At 35.3% G+C, this 26,392-nt stretch overlaps 1 protein-coding gene across 1 annotated transcript in view; it reads right to left on the bottom strand.

Moving 5' to 3' along the window:
* The window catches only part of LOC145689294 (ATP-binding cassette sub-family G member 1-like), a 125,765-nt gene that overhangs the window by 79,947 nt on the left and 19,426 nt on the right, over positions 1-26,392 (bottom strand). Inside the window, exons 4-7 of the mRNA XM_081763433.1 lie at positions 24,719-24,907; positions 12,295-12,358; positions 9,410-9,555; positions 1,928-2,166 (exon numbers count right to left, since the gene is read on the bottom strand). Of these exons, the coding sequence (XP_081619559.1) occupies positions 1,928-2,166; positions 9,410-9,555; positions 12,295-12,358; positions 24,719-24,907 (638 nt within the window). The remainder of the gene's footprint in view (positions 1-1,927; positions 2,167-9,409; positions 9,556-12,294; positions 12,359-24,718; positions 24,908-26,392) is intronic.

Below are 26,392 nucleotides of genomic sequence, written 5' to 3'. Positions count from 1 at the left end.
CATTGTGCGTGTGTATAATTTCTATGCAATTTGACTTTTTCCCACTACATAGCTATATCCAGAAATGTTCAACTCTGTCATTTAGTGAATTTATATTCCTTTAAAAACATTAATGCAGCTAAAGAGCCAAGTGATTGTATTGCAACGCTACAAAGGTGTTAAAAAGCACAAGACCTAATTTGTTTTCTTTGTGCATACCCAAATACAAAGTTCTAGCTACGCCTATGCTTGTATCTTTCTTCTAATTGTTCGAAATATGTCATACGAATACCGTAGTATTTGACATTAAAGTACTTTCGAAATGTTTTACGCCGTCAAACTTGCATTATTATTGTTCTACAACCCTCCAAAATTTGATTGTTTTTGTCTATTTGTGATATTGTAACGTCCTTAGTTTGCAACACTGCATAACAAGTGTGATGTAAGTTTTTATTTTATGTGAAGACTTAAAATGTGTAGGCCTAATAACCTGACGTAGTGTCGTTTGAAAAAAACTACAACTTCATGTCGGGTTGGAAACACTCTTAACCTTGCAGTATCATAGAGTATGTCAAACAATATCCCTTCGCCGATATTTGCATGATACAAAATTACAGCATTCTTATGTCTATTAATTTAAAATTTACAATGATGTATCAAGATAAATAGTCCAACCTGTGTATACAGGGTGAATTATTTATCTTGATACACCCTTGTGACTTGTTAACTTTCCAAGCTTCGTTTCATCGTTTTTAAAGATCCCTTTCTTATTCATTAACTGGAATATTTCTTGAGTAATTTCTTCCTGTTGTGGGTTAGTGGTTTTGCCTAGAATTTCTTCGGCTGCAATTGTGCAATGGCTGAATTGTACAGTACTTATTGGTTTGTTGCCAATATTGTACTACTTTGTCTGGTGTTATTCTTTGAGCAAACAGTGTTTCTCCTGACAGTGAATTCAAGACTTTTCTCTTCGTTTCTCGATCTCTTTAGACCTCAGAGAAGAGGTCTGTTCCAAGCATCTGATTGGTCAATTAAAGACAGATGATATCTGACAGAGTAAAGTCGTTTGTGTCTCATGAACAGTTTTCTTGGTGGGAACAGATGGAAACGCCATTTTCCTTTATCCCTATCACAGCAAGCAGGGTTGCCAACCGTCCCGACTCTGTCGGGACTGTACCGATTTCTGACTTATTTGTCCCGCATCCAGCATATTGTCCCGATTTATCGATTTTCAAAGTTAATGTTTTACTGGGACATTTTTACAAAAGAATAACTTATTCTTTTATATGCACAGTTTTATATATACAATCAATTTAGCAAATTTGTGTTTTGATTCAGAAAAAAATATTGAGTTGATAATGAAGCCAATTATGATGATAGTATATTCCATGCAGGAAAATAAAAAAAATAAGGTATCGCATTCATTCAGGTTCTTGTTATTCAGTTGATTATTTACATTATTTTCAATGACTCGTCATGCGTGTAGTCGTCTCCGGGGCGAGGGGTGGGGGCTGCAACACCGAGTGTCCCGTCCCGATTTTTCCTTAAGAAAAATTGGCAACCCTGACAGCAAGTCGAAGTCACAAAGCTTCGGAGCACATCAGTGTTGCAAAATTTAGATTAAAATGACTGATATTAGTGGAAAAATTAAAAAGTTGTTATAAATTCATTGTTCGTAAAAGTGTGTGACCGAGAAGGGATTGCAATCGCTGATGTAGAACTCGTTAACCTTCAAGTCCGCGTTTCATGTATCTTCGGTAACTGTAAAAGGACATTAAAATTTTAATATGGTTCACTGGTCGATAGTTTAATGTCCTTTCGATAGCTCAAGGTTGTTTGAGATCGCTGTAAAACTTCTGTCTGAAAGAAATACCGCTTAACTTTACAGAAACACATAAAACACATGTTTTACGAACATAATCATGCTTTTGAATAGTTAATAATTTACCGAAATCAGCTGGATTGTATAAGTCTGGACAATCTAACCCCATAAACTTCAGAAAAGGTAGGAGGAGCTTGGCGTCTCCTGAGTAGATACAATGACCCTGAGTCAACAGATAAAGATCGTCGAAGAGTCCGAAGATCCTGGAGCTGGGTTGATGTATGACACAGATTATAGCACGGCCATCTTCAACCAGAGATTTTAGGTGAAACATCACTTGAGTTGCTGAAGAGTTGTCAAGGCCACTATGAGAAGAAAGTAGTAGAAGATTTTTTAAACATTTCATATGAAACATTACATAAACTGGTAAGTGTAGTACGAAGATATACAAAGACGTATCTTTTTTCGAAATACATATTAACTTAAGGTTTTTCTCAGTTAAATTAGCGGAAGAGGTGATTCAGGGACACATTGCAATATTTATTGCATCTACTTACACCACATCATAAAACAATGAAACAGTATAAAATTAGAACGTAGTTTAAGATAACTAATTAGTGACTTGAACAGGAAGCACATTTTTATACAAATAGGCACAATGATGTCAACTTAGCCATGCAAAGTTATAAGAACCTGTTAGGATCTTATTGTGCTGGAAAGCTACAGTAGGAACATGAAAAATTCAGTTCAATGACCATAATAATACTGAAAATGTTTTGTAATTTTGTTCACTTATTTAGAGAACATTTTCTAGAAAATATCTAAGAGAAGTTGGAAACTATTAAAGTATTTGTCAAAAACAAATACCAAAAATTGAACTGTGATCGACTCTGAGGCACATCTTATGTAGACTAAAGTTAATTTTACATCTTCCGTGGCCCGTATGTGTAGGGATGGGCACGAGTAGAGCTAAAACTCGACTCGACTGGAATTCGACCCGAGTTTCGAGTCGAGTCAAAGGTAATTTTCTCGAGTCGAATTCCGAGTTGAGTCGAGTTTGATAAATTCTCGCTCGTTCAGCTCGTTTTAGCTCGGTTTGAAATCATGGCCTGATTAGACTGGAAAGCGAAAGCAATGAGAAATGTAAGCAGTAATGTGGAATGCTTTTAGTGTTGCTCACCGCAGGGTCCATCTCGTCGCTTACTTTTAGTGCATCTTGTAAAGTACTTTTAGTGTGAACTGCTCGAACGAGCTCTGTTGAAATGAGCCACCGACTCGACTCATGTGAGTCATCGGCTCGAGTTAGCACCGTTGAAACTAGTCCATCGGCTCGGTTCGATTCAGCTTAACTGAGTTGATGGCTCGAACTGGCTTGGTTGCGGTGAGCAATAAGTTCGGTTCGGTTTGGCTCGGGTGAGCCATCGGTTCGAACTAGCTCGGTTGGGTGAACTGTAGGCTCGGGTCGCTTCTCGGTTCGGCTTGATAGTGAATGAGTTGTAAGTCGAGCCTTTACAACCATAAACCCGGGCCAACAGTTTTGACCAAGTATGACCGTCGTCCTGTAACTTTTAATATTTTTTTGCTCGAGCCCGAATACTTTCTCCTCCGGAAGTCAAACCCAGAACCTCTTGATAGGGGTGTTCGATAAGGCTGAGGACCTATCGAATTTCGGGACTAGAAATTTATCGAGTTGTCATTCGTTACTCTAAACAGTTTTGTAATTATTTGAAATTATCGAAGTTTCGGGTATTATCGAAATTTCGAGTATTATCGAAGTGTCCGGTATTATCGAAGCAAGCTAAGCCCCTTTGCTAGCAAAGTCAGCATGGAATCTTAAGTACCAGTCACAATGCGGAAATTAATAATATTTTAGGTATGAAAGGATAAAAGTGTTGATATTTTGATGCTTGGTATTCTACCAGTAATTTGCAAGGTTTAGAATTTATCAAGGTCGCCCCATAGGAGAGGGAGGGGATGTTAGATGTTAACATGGCTTTCCAAAAACTTGAGTGGTTCAGATTAAAACCTTATAGCCGTCAAGTCATAAACTCTGAGGCTTTTGTTTAGCCCACCTTATAAGAAGAGACGGACTAATGTAACGGATCCAAAGAAAATGAAGGCAACGGGAAAGTGACGAAGTATAATCGTGCTAATATTCTAAACTGGTGATCCGAATCGAGAGACCTACTGTCCTTAAAAACCTACTTAGGCTTATAATTTCATGTGAGAGAGGCTCCGGAGGATACCTAAAGGAATGTTCGGAAACGGCAAAAATGAGGATTCTTCTGTGAACCTTCTTATCGGAGGGGGGAAATGGGTCCAATTACTATGGTACGTGGTCATAGGCATTTTAAGATGGCGGCAATATCGAAATTTTGGCCATAGAAAGGCGCACTAACAATAGAAAGTCCCGATTTCTAATCGTTACGTATTACTGCAGTACGTGATCATTTCAAAATGGCAGCAGAGAAAAAAATGGAGGATAACAAGATGATGATAAAACAAAAAAGATGCCAACACTGGCGGAAGGGCGTGTCTAGCTTGTTTTTCACTCACACGCAGCACGTATTTGATGGAAAGAGATTTTTTGTAATGTAATGAAATTTAGTTTTCTTTTACCATCGCAGTATTCACTTTTTTATTGTAGTTAAAATTTAATTGCGTCGTATAACTTTAAACTATTCTAAAACATTCCAAAACATCTATCAATAATTTGGAGTAAAGCATCCAAACCTCACATAACCTACATAATACCAGTTAAAGATTATAGTGGTAGTAGCAGGGTTTGCCCAAGTGGGCCCAGCTCGAAAATACCCTTTGTTTTTTTCGGGTACGACCCACCCGAAAAAAACGCCTGGGTTTTTGAGCTTTTTATTAGTATATCATTGATATATACAACTAAGGTGACCATATTGAAAGTGATTTTTACAAGATTTTGAACTTTATTTGTGGGGACTTAGATCTTTCAGGTTAAGATATACAACATTCAACATATAATAAAGTGTTTTCTAAGACCTTTATGAAGTTCTGAATGCATTGAATGAATAAAAAGAACTTACCTTAGCTTGAGATAATTATAGAACAAATTAATGTATGAATTATGCTTATAGCTTATTTGAAGTAAAATATGCAATTTTATATTTTAGAAAATACTGTAAAACAAAATACAGTAATAAAATTTGAGAACATAGTGACCTAGAATATAGAAATTAGTATGAAATATGGCTAGGTCTTCAGTCCACACAAATGTCATTTAAGATGAAAAATTACAAAACATTAAAAACCTTAAACGTGAAAGATGTTTTCTAATTTAGTTTGAAAGGATTTTCTAATCTACAGTCACTAAGTTCAATGTTGTGCAATGTGAAAAGATTACCACTCCGTAGAATCTCCCTTACTTCTTGCACCACTCCGTAGAATCTCCCTTACTTTCTGATAGTAAATGATTTTCCACAATAACTAAATTCAGTGTTGCACGATGTGAGACAATCACCACCCCGTATCTTCCTTACTTCCTGACGTTAAAACTCTGTATACCTTAACCAATTTCACAGCTTTTCCTACTCCAAAGCCTATCATCTTATTCCATATCAATCCGAAAGTGCGCAGGAAATTCCCGTCATTGAGTGCACAAAGTATCGGAAGTGAATTTCAATAATAAAACAATTTATTTTGTGCTGGATGATATTTATCTCATATAAGACATTTTGAAACATTTATTTTATAAAACATGAAATATATTACTGCAGTACAGTAATTTATTACTGCAGTACAGATGCACAGGATGTACAGGACAGCATGGCCAAATGGACTAATTTAGTAGGATTAGATCCCCCAGTACTCGAAAGAAGAAATATCCAATCAGCCTGGGATGAACCTATAATTAAGCATCATATAGCTTCACTATTAAGATCAACTGACAACCTCGAAGATAAAGTCAGGCTTCTTGCTGTCACATTCCCTGAAAATGTAGCATGGCTTCAAGAATTATCTTCACCTTCTTTGGACTTACATCTATCTAACGAAAGTTTTCGAATAGCAACTGTTCTACGCTTAGGCAGGGTCTAAAATTGAGTGGAGTACTCCACACTTTGTGGAACTGTAGGGAAGGAGTGTGGAACTATAATTCTTAATGTGTGGAGTGGCATTAATATGAGTACCTTACTTTTCTCGAATTATGCATTTAAACGCGTTTAGTGTATCAAACTATGTCTTACTGATTCAATACGTTCATTATGCAATGGGTTACTCAATTCCATATAACTGCCGGCATATGACATTAAGCCAGAAGTTTGAGAGTGATGAAATGTTTCTTTTGGACATAATAACAAATAAACATAGAACTATAGCACAATTGGAGAGTATGAAAGAGAAACCTCTGTTAGGCGGGTGGGAAGAAACGTTTTTAAACGAACGTGTTCAAGAGAACGTCAACGGAGAAATACAGTACTCATTACATGGTATTCAACTTCATCGTAACACACGTCGCAATAAATCCCATAACAAATATGTCAGTGAGAAAAGAGATTTTACTGTAGTATGCTACGAAGTCCTGGATTCCATAATTAACTTTGTTAGTCAGCGTTTGCTGTATGAAAACAGTATTGTTGCTTTGGAGCCTTTGCGTGATTTGCAAAAGGATGTAACTGATGATGCCCTAAGAGAATGCTACAAAGTTATTTGTCCTGATACAGTTTGCAGTTCGCAATGCAATATAGAGAGGCATCATCGTGCAAAGTCTGGGGAAATCAGTCATTTCATGCTCTGTCAACAAGTCTAGCCCGAGTTGTTGCTTCGAAACCATCTTCTTCCGATGATGAAAGACTTATAAGTGACTACAACATATTGAAAACAGATAACAGACTCTCTTTGACTCCCACTACTGTGAAAAATTACCTTCACGTTAATATAAATATGGGTCCGTTGAAAGATTTTAGTCCAATCCCTGCTGTTATGAAATGGCTGGCCAGAAAGGAAAGGCGTTTTGAAGTTCGTAGGAAGTCAAAGAAACAGCCCTGGTATAACGGTGTATTTGCCTCGGCAGAAAACAGACTGAGACAGCGTGATGATCACGGAAAAATGACTGAAATTCTTACGTAAGAAAAAGTGACTTTTCTTCCAGTGTGACTATTTTTCTTATCGGTTTGTTTCCTGTATTTTATGGTTTTAATACAATACAATTAAATATGTATCCTAATGTGCCTTTAATTTTGTTTGCTCTGGATGCCAAAATTTTCCTAAATAATAATAATAATAATAATAATAATAATAATAATAATAATAATAATAATAATAATAATAATAATAATAATAATAATAATAATAATATTTTCTTTTGGGTCGCAGGTAAACATGATGTACTGGACAGAACACTGATATGTCAAAACAAATGCTGACTAAACTAGTTTTTCTATACTATATAAAATTTTTACCAGTGTGGAGCTGTGATTTCGTTGAATTTTAGGCCCTGCGCTTAGGAGTAGATATCAGCGAGCAACACCGTTGCTCCACATGTGACACCCATGTAGATAATAAAGGATTGCATGGCTTATCATGTAAAAACAGTGCTGGCAGACTTTCACGACATACCAGTGTAAATGATATTATTCTGAGAGCTCTCATTTCAGCAGGCGTTCCATCAGGAGAGAACCGAATGGATGCAGCCGCAATGACAGAAAGAGGCCTGACGGAATGACGTTAGTGCTATGTAAAAAGGGGAAGGCGCTTGTTTGGGATTTCACCTGTGCAGACACTTATGCCCCCTCAAATGGACAAGATATATCGACTCGACCAGGTCTCGTAGCAGCTCGAAGAGAGGTCGAGGAAAGGAATAAATATATCAATCTATTGAACAAATATTTGCTTGTTATAATAGCAATTGAATCAAGTGGTTCATGGGGCAAAGAGGGGTTTCACTTTATCAATGAAACTGGCCAACGCATATCGTTAAAATCGGGAGATACCAGAACTAGATCATTTCTCATTCAATGGATTAGCATAGCAATTCAACGAGGAAATGTGTTAGCTATCTTGGGAACTCTGCTAACGGGAAAAGAATTAGAAGAGATCTTCCTTTTATAAGCAATTTATGAACTATTCGGGATAAAAAATTTCGCCAATTAATAATAATAATAATATTATGATGATGATGAAGACCGTTAATAAATATAAAATTATTCTTTCTTGTTAATGCCATTTAAAGTTTATTCCATGTTATATCTTTAAGTTATTTGTTTTCAATAGTGTTACATATTTAGCAGATGGTTTTCATACATTATTGCTTTGAATACACTGTTTATGTAATTTTTGTTTGTTCTTTAGAAATATACTATTCTTTGTTTTAAATTAATATATTTGGTATTCATATTTGGCGAATGTCACTGAAGTGAGGCTCCTGGGATAACATGATCTACATTTGTTTGTTTGTTTGCTGTACCACACAGGGTACAATTTTCGGTCTTTTAAGTTCAAAGTTTGAGGGTAGAAACATTAGACATTCTATATTTGCTGTATAGATTTTCTCGGCGATCCAATACATGTTCTTCCAAATGAAATGTTACCTTTTTTGTAATCAAACTTCATTATACGCTAAATTTTAATGGATATGTCAAATATCTTAAGAACAAAGCTTTTCGCATTATCCAAATACTGAAAAGAAGTATTACTAATCAATCACTTTCCTAAACCATCTAAAGATTTTTTTGTTTAAATATATAAACTTATCATCAGATCTAATCTGACTTTCGTCACAACAATTTTCTCACTAAATAATATGTAACAATTAGAAACTATACCTAGGTAGAACGATTATGGCTAAAACTAACCTCTAATCACAAGTATATACCAACAAAAGAATTATATTCAAACAATATATTAAGTATACCAAAGGATTATATCAAAAACCCAAACGTAAAATTCGTAAACACATTATTCAACTCCAACTTTTAGATAAAACATTATGAAGATACTGAAGATTAATAAATAATGGAAAGGAATTAAGTACAAAATAAAATAATACGAGCCATGAGTACACTTACACGAACTTCAAAAATAAATTTTTAAAAATAAATTAAAGATTTTGAAAGGTAAATCCGAAGACTACAACGTTATATTATCATAAGGATAAAGGACTATAATACAACAAAAAGAAATAAGCTAACAGAATATTTTTGACAGCTCAGAGAAGATAACGTCAAAGGCTTGGAACACATCTATTACCTAATTTACCATACTAATCAAAAAGATAAATTTCATTGTTGTCAAAAACTGCTAGAGTTCTTCTTACCCAATAAGCTAACCAAAATTAATTCTACCACTCTGGGCCAAATAGTCTAAAATGGTTAGATGTTCTTGCCCTATTAGATATAGATGTTATGATGATTAGATACAATGGCTAGATATTATTTTATGTATGTTATGTGCGTGGAAGTAACATCGAAGTAAGTTCGCCTCGAAATTGCTACAAGGCGTCTTAGTTTCCTGGCCCTAACAATTCTGGTAGAAATAAACATACTTCCTATTTTAAAAAGTCAAGTTTATCTAGTGTATCATCTAAAACATGAAAATAAATAGTTATTCTAATAAACGGTGTTATTGCTTATTGCTTACCTTGTAGGCTCATCTATGAACATTATTCGTGGATTGGAAATTAATTCGACGGCAATAGATAGCCGTTTCAGTTCGCCACCAGATAAACGGTTTACCATTGTTCCACCTGTATGCTCAAGCCCCAATACAATCAGGATATCAAGTATCTGTAGAGAAGATAATTAGGGAATACACCTGTATAATATTTTTATTACGTTATATATATATAATTCAGTTTGCTAACACAAATAATAATCATAGCTTCACTTTATTTTCTAACTAACTAACTAACTCTATAGCCTATGGAACCTGGATGTTCAACGCCGTGTTCACAAAAGCTCTTCATTGTCTTCTGTCCTTTGCCAACTGGATCCAGTTTCTACTTTGTATTCCTATTTCTGCGAGATCCATCTTCATATTGTCCTCCCATCTGGGCCATGGTCTACCTAATGGACGTTTTCCAATTGGATGTTTAGTTAAATCTTTGAAAGCGCTCCTACTATTTTCCATTCTGGCTACATAACCTGCCCACCTGAGCATCCTATACCTAATGACCCTAATAATGTTTGGTAAAGGTGTAAATTATCCAGTTCTTTGGTTATGAAGTTTTCATCATTCCCCATCCGTTCCTCTTGGGTCCGAATATTCGTCGCAGGATTTTATTCTCAAATACTTTCAGTCTGCATTCTTCCCTCATAGTAAGCGACCATGTTTCGCAACCACACAGCACAACAGCCATGATTATCATTTTATGTATTTTAAGCTTCAAATTCCTCGACAGAATTCGCGACGTCAAAATATTTTGAACTGAATAATAACACATTTGCATCATCTACTATTAGATTTACACCATCAGCATACGCCATAACCTGTTGAATATCATTCAGATCTAGGTCCTGGTTGTTATCTTACAGTGTACTCCAGAACAAAGTTGAATAATAATGGCGACAACGCACCTTATTTTTTCACGTCTTATTTCTTGTCTCGACGTGGTGGAAGCTCGTGGACAAGAATTTTCCTACTCTCACTTTAGTTTGGGATTCATTTAAACATATCTTAATTAATCTAACTAGGTTTTCCGGTAAGAATACAAAATTCTGTAAGAATATTGTACAGTGTTTTCCTAATACGAATATAAGCTTAACATATTGAGACTAGTTCACGGCAAGTATTATAATATACATCTGCTGGATAATACTTCTAACTTCTCTTTTTAGTACTAGAGCTATATGTAGTGAAGTGATGAAAGTTTTCCCATTCACGAGAAGTTGTTTGACTTATTCCTTACTTCTAAATCGTTGTTGTCCCGTAAAACTTATTTGTAATTGACCTCGTATAAAAAATGTTTCATGAACTGAAAAATCTAACAACTCTTCGTTTCTGGAGTTCTTACCTTACAATTTGCCTTTGATCAGAGAAAATCATAAATCATCAGTTTCATGTGCGTAATACAATCTTTCCTCATAATTAGTTTTAATTCTACTACTTTTACACATTTGCATAGTTCCATCACATATATGTAAGCAGGGCTAATATCAGATATTTACTCGGGAGACCTCTAATCGGGTGCTCATATGTTTCGGATTCTAGCTAGGCTGTGGGTCAACATCCCATAACCTCGTTGCTGAACGGAACGAAAATCCCGAAATCTATCAATTAATAAATATTAATAAATACAGTATTTACTAGAAGTTCTTGATTATCCAAAATTTCAGAATTCAACTAAAGCAACTCATTAAAACAAATACTGAAAATTTTCACGAAATGAATATTTATCCAGCAATCAGAAAAGATTGTAAATTGTTAATAATGTACAGGTTAACGTGTGCAGTTGTTGGTCCAATTAAAGAAAAGAGCATTTATTCCGAAGTTGGGCGTCCGCTTTCGTCACGTTTTTTTGCTGTTATCTCCTTTGCTCACTTTCTGCAATTTGTTATTAGGTTCATTAACCCGTGCTCTTCACAAACTTTTAAAAGATTTTGCTCGTTATCAACGTATTGCTTCACAAATGTTAAAACTATTAGTTCATTGCCCTTGTACATTCGCCATGTTGATAACATAAATGCTCGTTTCTTTCCCACAATGCAACTGTTCGGTTACCTTGCACCAAGTAGGTTCCCTACGCTCGCCGTATAGTCCCATGTTTATAGCCGCTTATATATAACAAATAAACAGATTTTTCGAGACTCTCATATATTATCAAGCACACAAACGATCAAATTATCCATATCTTTGATGTAAATTTTAAAACTTTTGCTGGAAACGGACGCCCAACTTTGGGACTTAACCCAAGAAAAGTGTGTAAGACAAAGATACAGAGCTGAAAGCCACAATAAGTAACCCCATTTTAATTTATAAAGTTGAAAGATATGTGTTGCCATCATATAATTGTTGTCATCTTCTTTATTATTTTTTATACATTTTTATAAATAAAACATTTATATATTTTTCAATACTCAGATTTTGTGATTACATTTTATATAATTAGGATTTATAATAATGTTATTACTCGTACTTTGCGCATTGTTTCAAATAACATGGAATAACTATAACCCATAAGATTGTTTGCACCATTACACTAAAACTAGTTCTATACATAACTTAAAGTTTAAGGTTGACTTAACATAATAAGCTTTTGCTTGTGCACATGCTTCTTCCAAGTTCTTTGCTGTATAGTTATAAGGAACTTGTATGCACTGTTTTCTTATTATTACTAAATAAGTGCATTTTGGGAAGCATTTATTTTCCTTGCATTTTATACATACAGAAGCATCATTTAAATTTTTCATTATCAAGTGCGAAATAGTATTTGAAGTTTTGCAGTTATGAAAAGTTGTTATTGGAAAATTATAATTTGCTGTTATTTCATATTCTTAAACATGGATTGAATTAATTTTAAAGCTTACTTGACGCTGACTGGAATCCAGCCGACTAGTCAAATGCTCTTGGGTATTCAACTCAAGGAGATTCCTAAATTAATTTGAAATAGTTTAATGGTTTCATTATCTTGTATCATAAGACAAACAACGTAAATGTGAATGAATAGGATAAACTATGGAAATTGCACACGTTCCGCTTAGTTGAAGAGTTTTCGATAACGCTTGAACACGCATAAGATTACTCTTAATATAAAGGATTTATTTACTCTTGTGAGGCTATTTTTGAATAAATTTCAAATCACAGGATAAAATCCTGGCTTGATTTAAGAGCTATTGTGCTGCAAAAATGTCTTGAGCCGTATGCGAACTAAAGCTCACACCCTCACACACCCACGCGTTGAGCCAATAAGGGTTCAGCTGTTGCTAAGCGAGAGAAAGCAAGTGGAATTCCTTCAGCCGATAGCAGCGCTTGCCGGAAGACCAGGGATCAAGTCAATGTGGTATATTTATAACTAGGTTAGAAACTTCATTTCAATCAACTTTGCTATTTTCCCGTGATGAAGATATAGAAAACGTCAAATTTATTCTTGTATATTGACTGTAATTATAGAAGTTGCCCGCTTCCCATTACAGAAGCAGAATTTTCTCAAGCGCTGTTACCCATTCCACTTATTTTTAATAAAGAGTTTGTACACGAAGTTTCACCTATCTAACATAAGGAAATCATGAGATCTTTATTTTTCGTAATTATATAGTTTTTGAATCTTCCTCTTCCCTTAGTATACCCATTTTAAAAAATTTAAGCAGCCTATGATTTCTTTCCCACAGTTACCTAGAAGTGAGTAAAATTTAAAGTATCTCAAGTCAATGGTGCGGACTTGTTTCAGGGAAAAATATTTAGCTTTATATAGAGATTTTCAGAATAAGTGAAACGTAAGGCAGGAGGGAATTCCTTGAAGCGAATAGACAAAATATGTTCGTGAGGAACATAGATGAAAAATTAATAATTTGCCAGATATATAATAATAATTTATATATAAAACAATTAATATACAATAATTATTAAAATGTTATATAATTGTTTAATAATCATCTATCTATCTATCTATCTATCTATCTATCTATCTATCTATCTATCTATCTATCTATCTATCTATAGATAGATAGATAGATAGATAGATAGATAGATAGATAGATAGATAGATAGATAGATAGATAGAGAGAGAGAGAGAGAGAGAGAGAGAGAGAGAGATGTATGTATAATAAAATTTAATTATTTAATTAATAATTTAAATATGTTTCGCAGAAAAAACACATATGGAATGGAGAACTAAAGGACGGAAAGGAAAGTGCTAATTCCTAATAAATGGAAAAATTGACAAATCCCTTCATTCACTTCCATAAATAGTACATTTTTAAAAAACATTTTTGTTACCTGTAAATTGTAAGAACATAAATTACATAGTTATCGTTTTGATTGAAAATAAAACGGAAATATGAATTGTTAACGAGGTATTGATATTCAAATATCTCTCGTGGAAAATTTCAATTTTGGAGTTAAGCCACTTGCCATCCAAGAAGCCCAACTCAAAATCAATTGAGATGGAAAGGATCTGGTTGTGGCTCCTATACAAGTATGGTGCGTGGCAAATGCAAATCAAAATACTGTCTTCAGAATCTTCCAAACCAGAAGATTTCTGTTCTGATTTGCATCAAACTTTGAACTACTATGATGCCAAAAGCATCAATCCTGAAACCTGATACCCCACAAGTATTTTTTTAAAAATAATATTATTGTGTATTATTTACGTTTATCTAAATACATAAATAAAAAAATCAGCACAATCAAGTTAATTCTTACATTAAAGTGTTAAGCGAAACAAGAGTCTGTCGAAGAATTTGCTTTCAAATAGAAGAAACTATTCAACTATTTTTTAAAAGGCTACAAAAACTTTTAGATTCTCATTGGCTAAAATAACAAATTTAAGAAACTAGGAAAAAAGCCAAGAATAATGAACTCTTATCAACTTATCAATCTAAATCAGTAATTCAGCCGTAGCATGAGCTTCATCATGGCTTTATGGTTGCCGGAAATTTGTATATCAAGAGATATCTGAATTTAATTCCCGGCGTGAACTCATGTGATTCAAGTCCTACTTAAGCTGTGGGTCCACATTTTATATAGCCTCGATGCTGAAAGAGATGCTAAACTCAACCAACCAACAGCTGTTATATACCATAAAGAACACAGGCATTATTTACACACTTTACTTCACTCAGAAAATCACGGCACTCACCATCAACGCTGACAAGGCGACTATACAATAATAATCAGTCCATACAGAGAAGAACACCAACCATTCTCACAAGATACTCACTGCTCCAAGGCAGTAATCTTATAAAACACTGGCTATCTTTACTTGTTGCAGTTGTCCCGTATAATACTAACATGCAAAGCCTCCAACACCAAAGATTAGGTTGATTACTTTGAGGTTTAAAGTCCTTCCAGCACCTAGGATATATGAGACATGAACATACAGCTTAACGTGGGATCTGCACCACATAAGCTCCCGACGGGAATAGAACTAGAGTCTCTCACCTTGATATCCAGTACGCTGATCATATAGTGAAGAGAAAAAGCTCCATCCAACAACAAAGAATTAAGTATCCCTAATCCAATCAGAACCTTTCCATTTCAGAAATCAACTCTGCTGATTTGTGTGTTCTCACACGACTTCACAAGAAACAAATAGACTATTTAAATCGGGTATCTCTATGAAGGACAGAAACCCAATCATTGCGTTCTCCAATGCTATACTGTAATATAATCACGCTGAGATTATTGTCAATACGTCTATTCTAAGCAAAAGTGCGATCAACTGTCTGTATGCCAGAGCCGGCCTTAGGTGGTGCGGGGTCCGATTGGGAACATTTTGCGGGGCCCCAGGTTTACAACTAACTTGCGTCAAGGTATGTATATACAACCACTAGATTAGCAAGGAGAGCGCCGCAATATCTCTCTCTCTTTCTTATATATATATAAGTTAATTTTTTCAGAAAAATAAACTCAAATGGAAATGTAGACAGTGAACGAATTTTAAATTATATATTTCACCCTTCCCAATTTTTGAAGACGATTCTGTACCAGTATTTCATAGTTTTCTTCTCTTACAAGCAAACTTATCGATGTCGAAATCTAGTTTTTTGACTAAACTTGGCAGAGAAGCGTGGAATGTCATAAATGAGCGAAGGCAAATTTAAATTGCCTCCGTATATAAAGACGACCATCTTGAAGTCGCCATCATGGCCGCCATCTTGAAGTCGGCTATCTCGCTCTGCTTTCTTAAACAAGAAAGGGGTCATGTAATATATCAAATTGGGTTAGAATTTTACGTGAAATACAATAATGAAGTCTATGTTTTCATAAGTTTATATTTGTAAGCCGTAATGAAATGCACATTGATATAAATTCGTTGGTTCAAAGATTTCTTAACAACTGTACCTTTTGAAAAGAATGCAAGTAAGGAAAACCTAATGTATGCTAGTGTGAACATCGTAGGTAGTTACTTATGAAAGGTATAATCAACTTGAAATCGCTATCGACTGCAGACAAAATGAAATGGTGATGAGACGATCACAAACCTTAAGGAACTGATGGAAGATGGATTGCATATTTTCCATTGGATTATTCGGGTTAGAAGACAAACCTTCATAAGCAGCCATCTGTTCAGTACGCACTAGAATACATTCGGTTTTCCTGTACATCCAAGGGATTTTTCGCAGAAGAATGCAAAGTTTGTCCTCTGGTTTTGTATTTTTAATGTAGCTATAATAAGAGAAAGCATATGCAAAGAAGTTGCACTGAGGCTGATTTATTTGATACCATCTCGGTATACACAATAGTATCACATGACATAATCAATAAGAACGCCAGAAACTTTTACTTAATGAGGTGTTCAAAATAAAAGATGGTGTGCACTCAGAATAATGATATACGTTTTTACACAAATTCAAAGAAAACGATATTTTACGCCCAGGGTGTGTGTAAGGAAGTTTGGAGGAGTATTATGGGTGTTGGGGGTATGCGAAATACTCCCAGGATATATATATATTTTTACAAGAAGTTGTAAACAAAACAAAAAATAAAAATAAACTATTGCAGCATTAATTTTTTTAAAAAAAATATTTGCTTCTGCCCGGAAACTTAATACAAACTATTCATTTACTTGTTAGGGAGAAGTTTACCCTCCCTGATAGAGTCTATGGATGTACTGTACCTGTATTGCAGTATGTTGTTTTGTGTACTTGACAACCGAGAGTAGCAGAGCCGCTTAACAGTATCATAGCCACTTGGCCGGGGGCCACGCGAACAGAATGGCATGTATTTATTACATATATTAGGAGCAAAATTTAGTCACAGGGACCACAACACACTTGTTTGCTCTTGAGCCTAATATGCTGTTAAAACGGCACAGGAAAGTAGATTAGACTGGACAGTAAAACAGACGACATTGTGAGCTCCTCCGTGGCTAAGCGGTTAGCGTACACGCCTTTGGCGTGACAGACCCGGGTTCGATTCCCGGCAGGAGCTGCTGTGGTTCGGATTCCACGTTAATCTGTAGGTCCCGTCTCATATAACTTCGCTGCTGAAAGGAGGGATAAACTCAAAATCAACTCAACTCAACTAGACTGCATTGTAGAGTAAATTAGACTGGACATTAGAATAGACGACACTAGCGCGGGGCTCCCTTAGGCGCGGGCCCGATTGGGAGCAATCGGTCCTTTCGGCTTAAGGCCAGCCCTGCTGTGTGCTATAGATGTAAGGAAATAAACGACCACAAATGTGAGCTACCGCTAAACAAGATCTTTTGCGCTACTTATAGAATACGACAACACGGTACTGGAACAAGCAAAAGCCTACTACGACCATTCCACGTCACTACAGAAGTCCTCTGATCGTCCTTAGAAGAGAAGAATCATAACAGCTTCAAAAGATTACTCACCAAAGCACGTATACACAACACGAGATAAAATAGACAGGCCGACCAAGTTGATACCAACATCCATAGCTCACATAACATGAAGTCACACAACAATGAACATAAACAACTCAATCTAAACGACACAAAAGACATTCCAGTACTCATACGTATTCAGAATCATTACTGAAGTAATGGAAACACACAAACAACACTTATTGGTTGAGTCACATCCGTATTGCTACTCACGATCAGTAGTATCAAATTGTTGACAAAACAAATCAAAGTTGCAATCAACATTGCTTCCGGGAAAGTACTCAAAACAAAAGTTCAATATCTAAGAATGAAGGTATTTATTAGGTGAGTCAGAGTGAAATGTCAATTTTGATGTCTGTGGGAAACTTGCCTCAGCGACACAACACCAGGATGAACTAAGGTTACGAGTTTAACATCACAAACTCTATATATATGTATATAACCACCAAATAGATTGACTGCAGAGAAAGTAAGGAGGTAATGCGTTGAACAGGATCGTATAAAAAAATGCACCATGGAGAACACGCACTTGCAAGCGATTTTTTAAAATGAATTCAAGCTGGGATATTGAAGCCACACTAAGCCACAAGAAACATTAACAGTGCATTTTGGCTAGGTGCAGGAACACTGTGGTAGCAGACCCTCGAAAAAGTGTTCGTGCCATTGCAGACGAGCTAGGCATAAACCACACTACTGTCGTTCGGAGACCGTGCAATCGACAAAATGATAATTTTGATTCATTAGTACCACATGAATGTTAGGGTAGAGAAATTTTAAATATTAAGTAAAATGAACCCACGGCAAACTTATGTCTGGCTTTCTCCTTTATTTAACTATATTTTATACATTGCTACATATACTATTCAAAACCTAGCTACACAATATACCTCATTTCTTGAGCCAACATACCACCAACTATTGATAATACAGCTCAATTATGTTCTACTTCTTAAACTATTCTGTACCATTTGTATAATTCTTTCCTCTCGTACACTTCGATTATTCAAGTTTACTAATTCATTAGACAGTTCATGTAGCAATCCTAACAGTGAGTTAACCCCGGCTAACTAGAAACGGAATTTGAAGGCGTGCACTTCTCCGCGTCTAACGAGGAACAACCGGAAAACTTTCCTATTCAGATTGTCTCTTTAGGTGAAAAACGGATCTGGTATAGCAATCATAAACGGTTAGGACAATGATTGGATCGTGATCAACATCATAGATGGTTTCCTAAGCCACCCCTTCGCCCACAGAAGATGTTGTGGCTGATACATGGGGGTTTTTGGTGGGAGTTATTCATGATATCTTTCTCAGGTGAGGTAAAACCATTAATGAAGATTGTTACAGTGATGAATTCAATTAAATAAGCCGCAAATTTGTCCGCAAGTATCCATCAATGTTCAATAGACATGGTATCTTCATGTTGAACAACAAACTTATTAACATGTTCCGCAATGGACGGTGCAGACTCTTTTGATTTTCAGTGTAAAACACACTTCCTCACCCTCCATTTTACCAAGATATCTCTTCCACTGACTACCATCTTATCCGGCATCTTGATTACTTCTTCAGAGGGAAGATCTTCCCTAATGATTGAGACTGCAACATGTGGTTGAGAACTTCTTCGCTTCGCAGACTTGAGACTTTTTTCGCTGGGGAATCTAGCACTTGTCTGAACGATGGCCAAATATTCTGATTACATGAATAGAGATATTTTGGTTAATCAACTATTGTAGTTTTTTTCTTTCTTTCGCCTTTGAAAATGACGCACCTAGGTTGAACATTTCATTCACAACAACCTGATATATAACGTACACCAAATACTCAAACAACACACTACCAGAGGGAATCCATCAAATTATTAAATAGTTAATTCTGAAGTTTGGGGAATTGCATCATTTTGCATGCATATGGAGGCAATCCCAACAGCATCAAATCTAAGACAAGTCCTCCAATGAGAAGAAAACTATAACATCGTCCAATGAGAAGTAACATCGTTAAATGAAGGACAGTAAAAGTAATTCTTTGCAACGCAAGAAGGAATGTAACTACCATTCAAGGTACAAACTTTAATATACCAATCTCGTATTTTATCATTTTTGGTTCCTCACTGGGCAAAAATAGCTTAAAGCTCTAAGCTCCCTTACCATTCTACCTAGAAGGATTAAGCTAACTTCACTCATCTAGAGCAAAGTAATCAATGGGGATCAAAAAGATAGGTAATAGGTTAAAGTTAGTAATAAACTATATCTAGCAGTTATGTAATATACTAGCTGAAATATCCATTCTTCGCATGGGTCAGATAAAATATCTATGTAAACAAACTGAACAACGAAAGTAAAAATATCGGTCATTTTCTACTATTTTTACATATTCCGGTAAACGCCCCCTGAGACACCCTGGTTCCCAGCAAATAGAGACTGTATTTAGAAGTCAACGCCTGTAGAAGTATCACCATTCATTTTAACTACCGCGAAAACTATGGATTTGACACTAATATTGATCATTTTGGATTATTTTTACATGTCTTGGTATCCTCTCCCCTCCCGGTGACCTCCAGCCGGCAGCCGAATGGGGTGAATTTGGAAGTTGATGCGATTGATCTCAGCAACCGCTAAACCTATGGATTTGACACTAATATTGGTCATTTTCTACTACTTTTACATGTCGCCGTAAACGCCCCTGAAATCTACAATGGAGGCTGTATTTGGAAGTCAACGCCTGTCGGAGTATCACCATTCATCTCAGCAACCGCGAAAACTATGAATTGTACACTAATATCGGTCATTTTGGATTATTTTTACATGTCCTGGTATCTCCCCCGATGACCCCGGCCCGCAGCCAAATGGGATGAATTTGGAAGTTAATGCGATCGGAGTTTCCCCATTGATTTCAGAGACCGCGAAAACTATGAATCCGTCACTAATATCGGTCATTTTCTAGTACTTTTACATGTCCCGGTAAAAGCCCCAATCCCACGAGACCTCCTTGATCGAATTTAAAAAAAAAAACTTCATCTTGGTCTGGGGCCAGGACCAAGGTACCGATAACCAAACTTTGGCAACTCTCGGTCCACGCGTTTAATCCTCAGGCCGCACACAGGCAGACAAACAAACAAACTCTTTATTTTATTTATATTAAAAGATAACACTGGTTACAGTCAGTAATAAACTTCTGTTTCCATAGCTGAATTGCCTGAAGTCAGACCGTACTAACTTCTTTTTCATGCTTGAGAATTTGGCCCTTATGGAATCGGTAACTACTTGACACGAACTGCTGTCTTTGGGAAATGGGATTCACGTTATTGTTTCCTATTGTTTGTCAATTTGAAATAACAAAAAGTAAACCAATTATGTAAATAATATTTGTTTATGACAGCAGTTCGTTGAAAGTTCCACTAATTCCAAAAGAACAAATTTGGCTCAACACGAAAAGGTAGTTAGTTCAGTCTAGCTGCAGACAGCTCAGTTAATATTTTCTCTCCAAATTAGATATTAGATCTCTATATTTCTCAATATTATAAAAATTGGAACATCAAATACGAACTTTAGTACATTTCTTCATATACCTCACCTTTTTCTCTTTCAGATTTTTTGTGAATAAAATAAAACTGGAAAAATACTAGAAATTTCAAAAGTTATTTTCCACTTATAAAATGTTAATACGTATTACCAACAGTTGAGGGAATTTTAAAGATCAGATCTCCAACTTAACTTGTTTGAATTTGTCTTTTGAAATCAATCAATCCCTTGCTCTACCCATTCGAGGATTGAAATGCTGTTAATGGCTCAATCGGTCTCAGGTAGACACTAACTCTTGGAGAAGAAAGAAAAATGTACTATGATACAGGTTTCGTAATGAAAATAAATCTATAAATGTTTGTATAATCGATGCTTGAATGTTAACACTATACATGAAATCAGGTTAGGTTTTTAGGAAAGGAAATTATTCGAACCCCTATCCAATTGATCAACATTGTTGAATAAGACAATTTTGACCTTTTAATTTCATATTTTCAAAAATCAGGAGCTTTTGAAAAGAAATGTCGGATATTTTCAGCTGTCTTCAATCTTACTGTCGTTTTGCTATGTGTATATGGGAAGAAGGAGCTATTTTGTAATTCAACATTGCTCTCTGTGGTTTTCAAGTGATATTTCTGCTATTTTGATTCTAGACAGACGGCCGTTTCAGTGATCCTATTTTCAACCTTTTCTGAATCAACACTTTGTAATCGCAGAACATAAACATAATAACTGCATTATGAGTTAAATTTAACTCAAGTTAGTTTTGAGCCCGGGGTCTCGTGAACCAAATATAACTCACACGTATCTTTACTTCGCCATCCACGAGGTGTGCAGGCAACTCACACTATCATGCTGTAACATTTGTGTAGTCTGATGGTGACCCTGGGAAAAATCCTGCAATTGAGTCGTGAAAAGCTTAATTGCTTATGTTTTTGTTGTTGCAATAAATATTGACAATTTATTTTTTTTAAAAAAAGTACTGCGTCTCTCAGAAAAGATTTGTTTTCTACTGTGATGGTCAATATGTTCAAGATGTTGATAAAAAAAAATAAGATGCAAATAATCTTTTGCTTTTATTTTGCTGAGTTTTATAATAATGGGTTGAAAACAGAGGTAGGAATATTATAAGTAAATATCCATAATACAGTGATTCAAAAAGCTCAGTGATCTTCGAAGCCTCGTATAGCATTAGATACAGAGTACTAAAATGTAATGCAGTACAGACAACTGTGAAGAAAAATGTATTAATCACAATGAACATAGCCAGTCTTCAGTACATAATAGTGGCAGCCAGTCGTTCTTTCAGAAAAAGTGTTGCGGGGGGCATACTTACTATATCCGGGGGGCACTACTGGTACTATTCTATTTATTATTATTATATAGACGTATTATTTTGGTTTCCTACATAAGTCACTCTCGGAGCTCCGGGGGGCAGTGACCCCCCCCCCTAAAACGTGTCTGGAAGAAACACTGGTGGCAGCTGTAACATTAAATAGAATAACACTATCACTAGCACAAATTTGTTTGATATTGGATGTCCTAAATACACGTTGAAATTCAAGTATTGATTTTATATTATACAAATGGATCATAATCATATGCACCAGGTCTTTTCTAAGATTTTTGGCATGCTGCGAAAGTCTCCTTAAACATTCCAAATTTTATGTGGAATTGAAATCTATTTCCTGAATGGCCTAGATATAAGAATTTTGAAGTTTTGTCACTCTTCCTAATTAAGTGTGCGCATACTATTGGACTGAATTGTTTTCTTTTTCTTCTTCTTCTTCTTCTTCTTCTTATTATTATTATTATTATTAATAATAATAATAATAATAATAATAATAATAATAATAATAATAATAATAATAATAATAATAATAATAATAATAATAATAATAATAATAATAATTTCTGTAAGAAGCAGAGTGATGAACAAACAATATTGCATGCACGAAAAAGAAACGTATTTTTAAAAGGATTCAGAAAGAGAGAGAAAAAAGTAAAGTACTAATTTACTTGAATTCTCATGTTATTTACGTAGAATCTGATTACGTAAGTTTGATTAATACCATGGTTCTTTTGCTAAATTGGTCTTAACTTTGGAATTCAGAAAACATTCTGAAGAAACTTCGTTCCAGAATATTGTAATCATCTCAATTTCAAGATACAGCATTTTCACACATTTTAAATATCGTAATTAACGTTAATGGCTAAAATTGTTTTACGCTACCATATTCGTCAAGGTTGTTGTAAAACTAATTAACCCTTTATTGCACAAATTAATTTTGGTTGTGTTCAAATTATTTTTTTCTTTCTTTCTTTATGAATTACATAGATAAATGTAAATAACGTGCATTAATATATATTTTTTATCATTTTTCTTCTGGGGTATCAAGTTACAGGATAGATGTTATGGTGTATTACACTAGTGAAAATAGAGTTTAGTGCCAATATCAGCAGAAACCATGTGGTATGGAAGATTGTAAAACATTTCTATATACTTTTTGACGCTCTCTGATACTCTTTATCCAACCTATGAAATTAGACGAAAACTGTGTGGTAGAAAGCTTAACTCAATTGGTGCCACATGGTACCGGCGTGCAGTATTCGCTAATGTACACATTTTAAGAATCTAATTATTATTGCTATCGTCATTGTTTCACTATGGTGCCGTGCCAATTGGCATCAAAATGCATTTTAGGGTTAAACGCGCTTAAACCATTCCCACAGACCTTTACAGCTCTAGAGTTGATTTGCATATTTCAAATGACTATACGTGCGCTAACACCTGAGAGAAAAAAAAAAGCTTGTAACAATAATTTGATGATTTACTAATTAGTTTGGTTTACCAGAAACTTGTTTACATATTTGTCTGTCCATGTCTGTCCGGGAGACACAAAATTCCAAGAACGACTTGATGCATCCAAGTCGTTCCATGGATTACCATCAATTTTGGCCAGGATGTTGAGGGTGAAAATTTTAGGAACCAAGTTCGTTGATAGAGATGATCCATCCGTTGATCTCAAGATATAGACAATCAAAAATCGGTTTGTTATGTATTCTTATGGGAGTAATTATGAATATTACATCTGGTTGATAGATTACCTGCAGTGTTATTGAGATTAGCGGGTTACTATAATGCTCAGGATGGGAAAAAATAATAATGTGTTCATGAAAATAACCCTAAAATGCAACTAAATGACTTTCTACTTGACAAATATAAAGAATATTTTCTGTTTTCAAATACCCATTCATTTTAAATTATACTACGTTTAATTTGATAAAAAATAGTAATTTAAGCTTAGGCATGGTGAACTTTAGCTTCATTAAGGAGTTTAGTTTACCAAAAACGAAATCAAACTAAGGCCTGTGACAAATATCTTTGCATTTCAGCTAAACGAATAAAACGAAAGCTCTGTCGCGACGTTGCCAAGTGGTAAAGGGGTGTGGCTATGGGTAAGCAGACAAACTACAGCGCGATCAGGTGACAGGGGATACAGGTGGATGTGTGCAAAATAAACATGGCAATGCAGCTGGCCTCTCATTTGCTAGCAGCATTTAAAGGGAACTTGGAGCGCCGCCTTCAAATGCCAAGATGTTTGTCACGCCGTTTAATTCGCGTGGTGTCCACTTTGACATGCTAATTGTCTGTATATTTAGTAATCCATGCATTGGCTAAATGTTCTCTGATCTTGAAATAAAATTAATATAGTTTAAAGTTTATTAAACTCCTATTGTGCAGATAATTTGTTGTAGTATCTCTTGCTATATCTTTTTAATATATTTTTTTTTTACATTTGATTTTGATAACTCAACAAACTAAACAGAAATTATAATCTCGATGATTAAAAAATAATTATTTTTAACTTAACATTAAGTAGAAATGAATTTCTTTTTTAAATGACAACTTACTCTTCCATCTTCTCTGCACTCGTCATTGTTGTCCCAATTTTTAAATCAGCTGCAATCTTCATAGTTTCATAAACAGTCAAATGTGAAAGGAACTTGAAGTCTTGTGTTATATAACAGGTTATTTTCTTGAACTCTTTTACATTTCTTTCACAGCCATTCACTAGAATAGATCCTCCAGGGTCCATAGAACTAAAAAAACGAAAAAAACTGAAATAATGAATTTGAAATATTTTGCAATTAAATCCGAATTGTTAATTACATAGGGAGAACAGAAATAAGACAATTTCAGAAATGTAAGGCAGAGGCAATAAAACCAGAAACCGGTTTCTAGAAACCGAGATCCGAAAAGAGACATTTCTGTTTTCTCCAAAACCGGTTCCATTTTTCACAGAAACCGGTTTCAGTTTCTCCAAAAACAGATTCGGGTTTTCATCGAAACCGGTTTCGGTTTCTCCAAAAACCAGTTCGGTTTTTCTCCGAAACTGGATTCGGTTTTCTTGAAAATCGGTTCGGTTTTCTCGAGAAACGGTTCGGTTTTCAACGAAGACATAGAACTTTCTTAACTCTTAACATGGCGTAGTTACCTGCACCTACCTTATTAGAAAAATCCAAAACCTAGTTTACTGTTGAAATGAATTTTGGTTGGACGATTTTCTTGAAAATATCTGAAGCAACTTTACTCACTTAGTCCTGACTAACTGACTGACTTATCAAGGCCAGACCAAACTCTTTAAACATAAACTTGAAATTTCGGTAGTGCATACGAGTTTTGACGTAAGGTACAACTAAGGAAAGATTTTTCAAAATCTACCTGAAAGGAAAGGGGGATAAGTGAGGATTGCAATTATAATAACACGTCCATACCACGGAATCCCTTAAGGATAGAGATATTTGCATTTTTCAAATAAAATAGTGAAACGCTGTTTTCTTTTTTTTTTTTAGCGAGGCTTATATTTATTTGACTTAGGCGTTTGTTTATTCAGATACTCCTCCGAGATACCTAAGCCGTTCCCTACCAAACTTGACATGGTGATTTGAAAGATACCCGTTCAGTGTCGTTAGAGATCCTATGTCCAGATTGGACGTACCATTGACCCTTAAGGGATCCAGGGTTTTGGGGGTATCTTTTAGACTTTCAGTCAAGCAGCTACTAATTCTCAAGCATCATCACTATTTATCCTAGGATAATGGTTCATACCTCATTCTCTTCAAAATGAAGCTAGCTTTCAAATGGTACCACTTGCATGCTCATATCGTATACCAGAAGAGGGAAAATTGATGTCAAAGGAAAAATTTCGGAGGTGAATTGTTTTTCAAACTTTGGACCCCTCTGGAGCGGGCCTGAGTGAACGTAGAGATCCCAAAAACATCTGATAAATAGTACTTGGTAGACTGAATGTGTGTGCCAAATTTCATGTTTCTATCTTGAATACTAAGGGCGGGAAAAATTTTATCAAGAATCCCCACAATGCCCCAAATTACCGCAAAAGACCATGATCTCAGGTAAAAAATTTCCTGAGACATTCCCATTTACCCTAGGGTCATGTTTCGCCCATGATTCTCTTCAGAATAGAACTGCCTTTCAGACGGTATGACTCACGTGTCTCCATCATTTATCTAAGGCGGGAAAATCCCGAAGAAAGGGCTTTTTCGGTCTAAATGTCCCATTTTTCA

This window comes from Thermobia domestica, chromosome 7 (genome assembly GCF_964235325.1).
Source record: "Thermobia domestica chromosome 7, izTheDome1.hap1.1, whole genome shotgun sequence".
Lineage (NCBI taxonomy): Eukaryota > Metazoa > Arthropoda > Insecta > Zygentoma > Lepismatidae > Thermobia > Thermobia domestica.
The sequence above is the reverse complement of the archived record's forward strand: the minus strand, read 5'-3'. Positions and strand labels throughout refer to the sequence as shown.